Source organism: Etheostoma cragini, chromosome 10 (genome assembly GCF_013103735.1).
Source record: "Etheostoma cragini isolate CJK2018 chromosome 10, CSU_Ecrag_1.0, whole genome shotgun sequence".
Lineage (NCBI taxonomy): Eukaryota > Metazoa > Chordata > Actinopteri > Perciformes > Percidae > Etheostoma > Etheostoma cragini.
Genome location: NC_048416.1, coordinates 2,546,402 through 2,558,333, shown reverse-complemented (window position 1 = coordinate 2,558,333; position 11,932 = coordinate 2,546,402). Strand labels below are relative to the sequence as shown.

At 41.5% G+C, this 11,932-nt stretch overlaps 2 protein-coding genes across 3 annotated transcripts in view; both read right to left on the bottom strand.

Moving 5' to 3' along the window:
- Positions 1–2,048: 2,048 nt before the first annotated feature.
- Positions 2,049–5,982, bottom strand: LOC117952268 (N-acetyllactosaminide beta-1,3-N-acetylglucosaminyltransferase 2). Its single transcript, XM_034884415.1, has 2 exons — positions 5,771–5,982; positions 2,049–3,450 (listed from the first exon to the last, which is right to left on the bottom strand). The coding sequence occupies exon 2, from the start codon at positions 3,444–3,446 to the stop codon at positions 2,049–2,051; it is 1,398 nt and encodes a 465-aa protein (XP_034740306.1). The 5' UTR covers positions 3,447–3,450; positions 5,771–5,982.
- A 1,824-nt stretch (positions 5,983–7,806) lies between these two features.
- Positions 7,807–11,932, bottom strand: part of nrg2b (neuregulin 2b) — a 58,815-nt gene continuing 54,689 nt past the window's right edge. For both annotated transcript variants that reach the window (XM_034884313.1, XM_034884314.1), the window contains one exon: positions 7,807–11,183. In XM_034884313.1, the coding sequence (XP_034740204.1) occupies positions 10,707–11,183 (477 nt within the window). In that variant the 3' untranslated portion in view covers positions 7,807–10,706. The remainder of the gene's footprint in view (positions 11,184–11,932) is intronic.

Below are 11,932 nucleotides of genomic sequence, written 5' to 3'. Positions count from 1 at the left end.
AGCATGTTAACAAAATTATAGTACATCGGAAAAAAGTGATTTATAAGTCATAGCGTAGTATGTTGAAAAAAGTCACAATGAGGCATTTATAGCATGTTAAAAAAGTTATAGTACGTCGGAAAAAAGTGATATAGAATTTATAGTGTAGTACGTCGAAAACGTAATTTTAAAATATGTTGAAAAAAGTGACAGAAAGTCATAGTATGTCGAAAATAAAGGATAAAAAGTCATTGTCGAACAAGTCATAGTACAGCATGTTAAAAAAGACACAGACAGATTTATAAGTCATAGCATAGCGTGTTGAAAAAGTCATTAAAAAGTCATGTTATAATTTGTTGAAAAAAGTCATAAAAAGTCATAGCATAGTATGTTGAAAAAAGTCACAAAAAGGCATTTATAGCATGTTAAAAAAGTTATAGTATGTCGGAAAAAAGTGAAATAGAATTTATAGTGTAGTACGTCGAAAACGTCATTTTACAATGTGTTGAAAAAAGTGACAAAAGTCATAGTATGTCGAAAATAAAGGATAAAAAGTCATTGTCGAACAAGTCATATTATAGCATGGTGAAAAAGTCACATAAAGGCATAATATATTATGCTGAAAAAAGTGACCACAAAGTCATACTACAGTATGTCGTAAAAAGTGATAAAAAACTCTTAACATAGCGTGTTGAAAATGTCATTAAAAAGTCATGTTGTAATTTGTTGAAAAAAGTGATAAAAGGTCATAGTGTAGCATGTCAACACAGTATGTTAAAAGTCATAGCAAAAAACTTAGTATAGTAGTATAGTACAGTATGCTAAAAAGGGTTTAAAAACGATAGCATAGCATGTTGGAAAGAGATCAAAAAACTGGCTACATTTGTGTTCATTGAGCTATATTTAAATCAGGAGGGACTAGTTGCATATAAGAGACAATTAAACTGGATTGACAAGAAGCTGTGACACTGTTCACCCAGTTATATAAAGCAAACATTTATTTGGATAAAGCTGAATGGATGTAGGAGTGCAAAGATTAAAAGTTAGGTTTTCCTGAAAGAATTGAGCTATAAAAGTGTCTGTGCCAGTTGCTTAAGCAAAGCAGAATGTAGATAAGTCCATTGGTGTCAATGAAACATTTATTGGGATATGAAACAACAGAAATACAGGAACGTACGAGAATATGTTTTTACTCATTAATCAAATTGGCTCATATGGCACATATGAAGTAAAAACAGACTTTTCAGATTATGAAAGCTCACTGGAAGCTGATTGATTGACACCAGCTGGTTATTAATCTCAGATGATGAGACTTGGCACATTCAACACTGCAAAACTGGCTCAACTGCAAACATACTACATACTACTTCACTTCATTTACATAAAAAAGAGGCAATTTGAGGTTTTACTAGCCCTCAAAGTGAGACTTTTTGAGGAAAGAAGTAACACGTTTCTCTTACAAATGAAATCACGAGCATTAAATTACTCAATTCAACACAATTCAACACACATCCGTGCTTGGTGGGCTGACTATAGCTTACAGTGACTCATGTAAGCATACTTTAGCGATTACACTTCAGCTATTAACATAACACACATCACTGAACTTGTTCACACACACATACTTGTGCTACTGTCACAATAGCTTAGCATTTTAGCTAAACACCTGTCTTCTTGCACGACAAGTGTGCAATTATAACTGAAATGCTGCAATAAGAATACAGCTCAAGATGTGCACTAATGAAAGCATGGCTTCGGTTTTATATAGAAATACACATATAGGCCTATGTTATAATTAGTTCGTAATCATAACCACAGCGGGGTTTTTTTACACATTTATTTGACATATTATACTTTATTTAGTTCTCTTCATTTCGGTCCCATATGGCAAATGTCTATATGGGATAGTTAGATAATGTGTAGCAAACGTCACGTATGCATGTCAAAGCTATGTCATCCTTTTGTGGTAAAACAGTGGTATGTGTGCATTCATTTTGAAAAATAAAATAATACGCTCCACACGGTATAATAAATACAGTGTAGAGTGTCAGCTCTTTACTCTCTACACATCAGACTGTTGTATCCTTTGATAGAGATACTTTGGATGGCCTTCCAGTTTGTTCTTCTTTTTGTTTGCCTCTCAGGGGCACGTCCCAACACCGTGCCTGTGTCTTTTTCACGTGGGCCCACAGTTTGACTACCTCGCCGGGGCTCCGTTTGTGGACCAATAGGATTGTGTGATAGGAACACGGCTCCTCCTCTTCCTTGCTAGAAAAGTCAAACGTGAGGAAGGCGTCGTGGTGGACAGGGTGAGCGTTGAGCCGAACCATACACATCCCCACATAGACGTCGTCGATGGGGAACAGGGTAAGCCTTTTTGAGATGTCATGTAGGCGTTTGGCCAGCAGTCCTGAGTACACCACCCCTCCCCCTCCTGCATACATAGGATACGAGCCCTTGTAGAAACTGTCTGGGATAAAGTACTTGGACTCGCTGAATCGGTGTGGCACAGCTGCAGCTATGACATCTCCAACCATGAAGTCTCGTAGCGTCTTGTGTGGCTTCTTTAGCTGGTCCCGGAGGTAGCTCATGATTTTGGGAGTGTTGACGAAGACGTCGTCGTCCCCCTTAAAGACGAAGTGAGTACGACTGCATGAGTCTTTGAACCAGCTCCAGAAGAGCACATCTTTTAAAGTGAGGTTGAAAAACGTGTCCTTGAAGTCCCACTGCAGAATGTCTCCATACAGTTTACTCTCCATCTGCAATGCATTCCCACCCAGTTCCTCAGCACTTCCTTTGCCTAGCAGGAACACCCTACGGACGTATCCTCCACCTTCTCCTCCACCCTCTCCTCCATTTCCTGTCCTCTTTGGTCCTGCTACCCATCCTGCCTGGCCCCAGGTCTGTCGTACGGCCTGCCGGTTCAGAAAATTCTGCTCTGTTGACTTGATGGCCAGGAGAAGCAGAGGAGCCTCCTTCTCTTCCTTTCTCCCAGCTCCACACACTCCATCTGGCTGGAGGAGGGCTGGGTAGTCTCTCCTTTGCATGTGGGTTATAAAGTCCTGTATCTGCTTTGGCATCTGGTCCAAGTTTCTACTCGTGCCGTCCAAGTTGATAACTTTAGAGAAACCTTGCGTCAGTAGGGACTCATTAAACGTACCATTTTCAAATGCCCGTTTGGTGTTGTTGGGGCACAGGATGGGGTTAAAATGGTTGTCGATGGTCCGCTGGAGACGGTTCCAAAAGGCGTCCCCGTGAAGGTGGAGATCCCAGAAAGTTTTCGGGTAGCTTCCCGGGGCAACGAAGTGAACCGCGTCGAGGCCGTGGACCGGAGTCCCCGATGTTGATGTTTTATTCATGACCGTACACAACATGACGGTAATGTAGACGAGCAGCAGGGCCAGGAAGATGCACAGTGTGCACATGTAGAATAACACCCTCCGCCAGTGGCAGTAGCACCGCGCCATTCAACTGCAAAAACACGGATAGTGTGTAAGTTTGGGCAAAATCTGAATCTGAAATGAAAAGGTTGGTGTGTACAGAGTACACAGAGAGGAAACGAGGTCATGAGAGAGAAAGGAAAGACATGGGGGGGCAATAAAAGAGAACAAGGCTGCGTTTGAAAGTCTCATCAAAAGGTCCATTTAGAATGTACTGGAGTTTGCGATTGTATCAACTTTATTATCCCGAAAGTTTTTTTTTTTAATATGGCATCAGATCATATCAAGGCATCAAGGACCATGACTAACATAAAACATTGACAGCATATGTTAAGTATTTATATATTGCTTTTCTGTTTTTTACGACTACTTAAAGCGCTTTTACATAGAACAGGAACCATTCAGCATTCACACACATTCACACACTATGGTCAAGGCTGCTATACAGATAAACACTCACACACAAGAACACTCTACACTCGATCCTCAGCATTGAGGGCAAGTTGCATCTCATTATGTAACATTATTAATGGTTCCCAAGTTTTTATATCAAGAAACAATCTCATCATCCGTCTCCTTTATGACGGTCTGTGTAACGCTAGGCTGTAGCCTACAAAAATCGATAATCATTGACACATTCATGACACACAAACCATAACCAGTACTTGTTGTGGCAAAACCAAATGAGACTAAAAGATGCTTCATAGCAGGAACGCTCATGACTTGTTTATATTGTTCACAACATGTTTCTCTAATGTAGATTCCTTCGAGTAAAGTGTGACCAAATTTCCATTTCTCTAAGATCTTGTGCTTCTACATTCCATTACTGCTAAGCTAACATCATCTGTTGATGAACATTGGCATGTGATATGGTTGTTGGCTCCAGATCTGCTAAATGGACCTTGTGGTAAGACCAAGGGTCAAGAATTAACTTTTTAAATGATGAAAATTATCAATAGAGAGTTAAAAAGGAGCAGTGATATCAGCAGGTGCATACAGAAATGACCTCAATTCACAAAATCTGTGTCATGATAATAATAATATTGCTGTATGATATACAGTTTACCGAGATGCAGCGGTGTTCAAGTCATCTTTTGGAAGTCCAAGTCTTGAGTCTCAAGTAAATGAAGGGCAAGTTCATGTCATGTCCTCAAATTGACCTATTTTCTTATTTTTTTTTTATAGCATTTGAAAAAAACCATTGAAGTGTTTTTTAAATAGTATTGAGTAAAAGTTAATGAACTCCAGTCTGTCATTATCCATGAACATCCATTCCTTTCATTTTAGTTTAAATAATTCCTAAATTTCAGCTTTTTCTAACTCAAACATTAGGTATAATTTCCTATAAAGGAGGTTTATTGACCATAAATTCCAAAAAATAACTGTAAAACTAAAGTTAATAAGTGAGTGTTATGTAGTGTTGAAAAGGTCAAAAAAGTGACAAACACTGAAAAAAGTGTTGAAAAAAGGGAGAAAAAAGAAGAAAAAAAACATGGAGAAAAAGCGTCAACAAAAGCGTTGATTTTCAATTTTGACTGGAAGACAACACGAGGGTTAAGTTATTTGCAACGAGTCCAAGTCAAGTCTCAAGTCTTTGGTCACCAGATCTGTCCCTAACACTGTATTGTTAACACTTTGCGATTGGTATTGTGTTACCTGTGATGATATATGCTAAACGTAACGTCTCTTTCACTCAAAAAATGTCTAATGTTGAAGTGGAAATACAGAGAATAGTGGCAGTGCCACACCAGTTCAAGCACAACATGCATCTCAGCGTCAGTCCACATTACGCACAGTAAGCAGTTGGATTTCCCTGATGTAATGCCATTTATTTTCTCATTTTCTTAAGTGTTAGTTCGCTCAGTGAAACTGAGTCCAGCGCGAGAGGGATCCGAGTTGGAGGAGAGGTGAGTGAGGCCAGAGTCTCCACGGCAGGTGACTAGTCCGCACGGATGCGCTGCGCCACGCATGGATGAAATAATGAACTAGTAGATAGGACTACAGTAAGATAAATACGTGCAGAACTAAGACAGTCTAGACGGCCCAATACTTGGTGGACCGGCTACACCTTATTCCCTTAGTAGTCTACCAATCGTCCACTGGGCCAATTACGCATCACATTCCCGCCCGACGCAGCGTTTGATGCTGGGGAGATGGATTCTTACCTGTGACGGTATAACTGCATGAAAACCGGTTGTTGAGGAATCTGGAGTCACGAGTCAAGTCTGAAGTCTCTGAAGTCAGCTGTTTCGAATCCAAGTCTCAGACTCGAGTCCCCATCTCTGCTAAAATGTGATCATCTTCTCCTAGAGGGCTGAAATCTAAATAACGATGGAGCTTTCTTTGCTTACCTGTTTTAAGTGAAGACTCCCACACTTATTAATGACTTTTCGAAAAGCAAGCTGGTGGTCCCTGCTAGTAATCTGACAGCCCCATTATCAGCTCATTTCACAGGAAAAACAAAACATTGAAGAAAGATTTCCTGTCTTACAAGTTGGAATCCAGAAAGTCCCAGTCAAGATTCTCCTTTCTAGACTAAAGTCATCAGACAAATGAGGTTGTTATCCAGTTGAAGGACATGGGGCAAGCCTAGTGTTAAAAAAAGCAAACTAGACTCAAATGTTATTCCTTCATCTGTGATGAGTAAAGGTGTAATATCAGCCACTAACAAGGGCCCACGCAACAATCTGTATGAGAGACCTAAATATGAAGCCACTTCTTACTACTAGTTGTTACTGACTACTTATTATCAACAGATCTAGAGAAGCAGCAAATACCCTGGAGACAGCCATTGTGTGATTGCTAATCACCATCATTGCCATTCAGGTAAAACCGGTATAAGGGAGCAGATACCATGAAGTGACCGAAACTTTTGACACTCTTAGGTAATGACAGCAATGAAACTCACTCTGGGTTTTCCAGATCAACTTCAAGAGGTCAAAAGAAGAAGAAGTTTGACAACAAGAGTCAATGAAGGGGAATATCAACTAAATTAAAGGGCCATTTTATGAAAAAAAATCCTTTTTCTGGGATTTGGGTTATTGTGTGTCTCTGGTGCTTTCACACACATACAAACTTGGAGGGAAAAAAAAACATATCCATGGTGTTAGTCACACTCTGCTATGGTTTGAAGGTTGATGTCATTTAGATGGAGCAGTTAGAGAAACAGAGCGGTGACGAAGACGGCTGAGTCCTCGATGTCCTCGTCAGGTGTGTCTTCAGCTGGTGTGTGAGAGTCGCTTTAAAAGTCTAATCGGTCACACACTGTTGCATGTCTTTAAGGAATTAATGGGCAATATCAAACGTTGGACTGAAATGATAAACAAACAATTTAAACATACAATGTATATGTGTGTAGTACATAGTCTGAATATAGGCACAGACCAGTAACACATTTTGGCTTGTCATAGCAGGAAAAGCACAGGTGTTGCTAATATCGCTGATTAATGATGATTTTCATGTTGAAGTGTAACAATAAGACATGACAGTGAGCCAGCATACAAAATAACTAGACCCTGGAAGTGACAAAACTAAATAGAATACAGCCAAACATGGTATTATTATCAATCACACCCCTATTTGAATGCAATTGAACTCATAGTACTCTAATGAGCCATTACCTAACATTCTGTATCCAAGGAATTTTTTTTCTGAAACATTTTGGAGCGGCACGAAATATTGGAAATAATCTTCAAAGATAAGTTACAATCTTTTTCTACTCACATACAGAAAGTACCATCAGTCAGTCCCCGTCACATCAAATTATAGACATGCTGAATGCTACCATCTTCTGGTCGTAACATTGCATCTCCGTTGTTACTGTAAATTTAATGCACTTTTAATTTATTACCACTTCTTTACATAAATAAAGAATAACAACATATTCTAAACTGTAACTTAAAGGGCCCATATTGTGCTCATTTTCAGGTTCTTACTTGTATTTTGGGTTTCTACTAGAACTTGTTTACATTTGTTCGTGTTAAAAAACATATTTTCCCATGATGCCTTAATGATTGAATTTACCCTCGGTTTGATTTAAGACCTGTCTCTTTAAACTTTGCCCAGTCCGCCCTGATTGGTCAGCGTTCCAAGGTCTTATGCATGATGTGCTTTTTGTATCTCTGCACCGTCATTGCAGCCGGGGAATTTCTGGCACTGTAACGGCACTCCACCTAAACATGTTTTCTAATTTGCATGTCTATAACTGTGCGGAAGTCCTGACAGCTCGTTTAAATGCACAGTTTTTTTGAATATGGGCTGTGTGCACTTTCACAGTGTTTATGCATGTAAACCTGCTTCATAATTAAAAAGTAATTTACATTATGGGACCTTTACAAACAACAAACAACTGTTGTTTTTTGTTAAAGATGACAGGACTGTTTCAAAATGGTAGGAAGAAAGTTTTTATTTTTCATATGAGGGGGTGGTTTTGGATAATTCTTCTTTTACAAGTAGTATGTTTTTGATAAAACTTGCAAAAAATCTTCTAGCATATTCCGAGAATGATGGACATGAAGAGAAAGGGGATTTATTGCTGAATGTTAAAATGAAGACACATTTTTTTATTTCACCGAGTGGAAAAACAATTTGCTTGCTGCTTTTTCCATGCACCCAACTACCGGTACCACTAGGACATGCAGAGGGGTTGGGGGGGGGGGGGTGAGAGTAGAGGAGAGGGGGAGGGAGGAAGGGTGGGAGAGAAGAGGCAGGAAGGAGGGATGAGGAGATAATGAAGACAAAGTCAAACTGCTTGACAAACACAAACATGGTAGGGCTCTGGGTGTGTGTGTGTGTCATATAAGGGTTTGTGGGTCTGTGTGTGCTTATTGAGTGTGAGGAAGTGTAAAATATGTATTATATGTGTGCATGTAAAGGGCAAATAGATGAGTGCAAGGGTGAGGAAAAAGAGGAAAGGGGCAAGGGGGGTGGGGGGGGGAGGGGTGTTAACAATTCAACTAGCTCTAAAAGCACACTACCCTCACTTGCAGTATTTCCACATTGCAAATTCCAGGTTGATTACAGTGATAGTAAGACATAACTATCAAGACCTTTTGGGCCATTAACCATTTTTTTTTAAATTATACATTTCTAGCACGATTCGCCTGAATCTGAAGGGGTTTTTTACCATTTTTAAAATACTTTCTATGTCTGTGATCCATGCATCTCCTGTGTGAAAAAAAAGAACAAAAAACTCCACTTATTGTAAATTAACTCTAATAGGGACACGTATTGTATCTGACACGGTATCATTTTCCTCCCGAAAGGGTCTCTAAACCCGACATGTGTCTGAAGGTGAAGAGTTTCTGATGGGATCAGCCTAGTGTAAGTGTGCTGTTCAGGACACTCATCTGGAGATGGGGCCTAAATTCCTGCTAGTTGCTTGTGAAAGGGAGGGGAGAACGACGAGATGAAGGTGAGGGGCGATGTGAGGTGGAGCGGGGGTGACAGAGACAGACAGATAACAGATCATTCAGTCAATATGACCAAGCAAAAGAAGTTCAATCAATAAAGATATAGGAATGCAAATCAAGGATGCAGTAATCAGTATTATCATATTCCACCGTTTGGCTGTGAGCTAAAGAAAAAAGTAGAATCAGACTCAGAAACTCACTTTTTAGCAGGGTGAACCTGCACGCAGCGACCTGCTAGCAATTTGTTTCCCATTAGAGCCATCATAGTGTCATCACTACAGGGGTGAAAGGTGGCGGCAAATCCAGGGCCCCACAGTTTAGGAGGGCCCGTAAAGTAGCAGGCTTATATAAGTAAAAAGAAAAAAAAGAAGAAAGAAAACGGGGGAACCCAGTGCAATATCCTCCGCTTAGGGGCCCAGAATTCCTAGTTACGCCCCTGCAACATAGAGAACAGATGTGGTCTCCGCATCATTCGTTCGTTGTGACCCACACACAGCGACACACATGCCCACTTACACATACACACAACCTTTTAAAGTAAAAAAAAAAAAGCATCTGAATCACCCTTCTGATTCCAAGAGTTTTAACCCACGCTCCTTTAATCATGGCCATGAGTGAATGCAACGATCCTGACAGACAGACAGGAAGGACAGTAAGGGGATGTGGATCTGGCCTGCGGACTGAACTGTGACTGAGATGACGTGCGCTCTCTGCTTTGAGTCTTTTGGCTGTGATGCGATGGGGAAGTCCTGAGACACAGTGCGGCTCTAAGCTGCTGGCATAGGAAACGGGCGGGCTGGGCAGTCCGACGGGAGGCCAGAGTCAGGCTGGATTACAACTGGATTGGTTAGGTTTCGGTTTGGATTGGCAGCTCCCTGGCCAATGACTGCTCTCGGAGGGAGGTTCTTACAGTGCAATGAAGCTTCTGGCAGCGTGAGGATTGGTGAGAGGAGCATGTCAGTCAAACGAGAGACCACACTTTCCAAGGTGAACGGAGACGCCAAACCAAATGAGGTTTCATGAGACGCACGCACACACACACACACACACACACACACACACACACACAAACACACACACACACACACACACACACACACACACACACACACACACACATACACATATGGCAGCACCCTGAACACCTACGCCGGAATCTGGAGTTACTTGCCCTCAAAAACTCCCTAACACAGAAAAAACAACAAATGACTGACAGGCAGCAACATAAATGGCCGATGTGATTCATCCAAAAGTCATCTGAGAAGAACTACCCTACACTTCCGATTGCGTCAGTGACCAATGTCCCTGTGAAAGGAGCGCATCGCGTGGATCATACTCATGTAAACAGACACCTTTTACACAGGAGGAATCAATATTGCATGATGACATAATCAGATCACAGTTCAAAGAGAGGAAGATCCCAAATCAGAGAAAAAAACCAAAGCAATAGGAAGGAATATGGTTGGTCTCTATAAAAACGAGGAGTCTTTATAAGAAAGGCTACAAAACTCAATGGGACCTCCGATACAGCAAAAGGCACCACAATATTATTCTATTTATCTAACTTGTGAAAAAATTGGCACGTAATTCTCTTATTTTTTTCATCTCTCATAATGCTGTAAATCAAAAAACTTTACATAGAAATATCTCCCCCCCATTATAAAAAAAGTCTTTGCTGTTAGCTAGTAGACAATTTTTGCTGAAATGAAAATAAATATTTCATTTGTTTAGAATATCTGTCTGTTATACAAAATAAAAATATTTCTCCTAGGTGCGGGTCTCTAGTCCACTGGTTGTGTGTACTGTAGGAGGAAGGGGAGTGTGTCAGGTGGAGGGGTGGGCGGGGGCAGGGGGGGAGGGGGGGGCAGATTGAGTCTTAAAGGGGCATGTTGTCAACCTTGGAGCGCTGCGACTGCGAGCCGCGGCTCTGCCCGTTGCTGCGTGTCCCCGGCCGACTCAGCCCGCGGTGAGTCCGTGTGTCCGCACCCGAAGACGATCGGAACCCCGGAAGGGTTAAGGGCGGGTCCATGTTCATGTTCTGCATACTAAGGAAAGGTGTGCTCTCCCCGTGACCATCCTCTTCCTCCTCCTCTTCCTCCTCCTCCTCTGACTGGCTGAAACTCTGTGAGCTGTAGTCCCGTAGGCCCGTTGAACGCTGGGAGATGTGTCCATTGAGGCGGTTGCGTCGCGGGCGGCGCCGGCTCCGGATGGGTTCCCGCGAAGAGGCGTACTCCTGTGTGGTCTCGTACGCCTCGTCGTCAGCGAGACGGTAGGGGCTGGACGGTAGACTTCCTGTGCTCTCCGTCAGGTACGGTCGCCGCGGACGCCGGGGCTGCCTGTATAAACTTCCATCCTAAAACATGAAACAGAGTGGACGATTTGATAGATATCAAAACTTCGCGGTATCCTGCTCTGCCTTTATGAAAATGGAAGCTCAGATGGGTCAAACTGGAATCTTCCCCTCATGAGGTCATAAGGGGCAAGGTTACCTTCCCTTTCTCTGCTTTGCCCACCCAGAGAATTGGGCCCACCCGTGAGAGAGAGACGTCATGGCTTTCAAATGAGCAAAGTGGCAGTTGGTCAAGGCCAAACCCCCAGCCTCCACCTACCGGACCATACAGTATTAGGGGACCACTAAGGCCTATATAAAAAATACTTCAGATACAGTATTAGGGGACCACTAAGGCCTATATTAAGAGACTTCAGATACAGTATTAGGGGACCACTAAGGCCTATATAAAAAATACTTCAGATACAGTATTAGGGGACCACTAAGGCCTATATAAAAATAATTCAGATACAGTATTAGGGGACAACTAAGGCCTATATTAAGAGACTTCAGATACAGTATTAGGGGACCACTAAGGCCTATATAAAAAATACTTCAGATACAGTATTAGGGGACCACTAAGGCCTATATAAAAAATACTTCAGATACAGTATTAGGGGACCACTAAGGCCTATATTAAGAGACTTCAGATACAGTATTAGGGACAGCTAAGGTCTATATAAAAGAGACTTCAGATACAGTATTAGGGACAGCTAAGGTCTATATAAAAGAGACTTCAGATACAGTATTAGAGGACCACTAAGGCCTATCTA

Excerpts from the sequence above, each read along its gene's own strand:
- LOC117952268 (XM_034884415.1), bottom strand. The coding sequence starts at position 3,446 with ATGGCGCGGTGCTACTGCCACTGGCGGAGGGTGTTATTCTACATGTGC.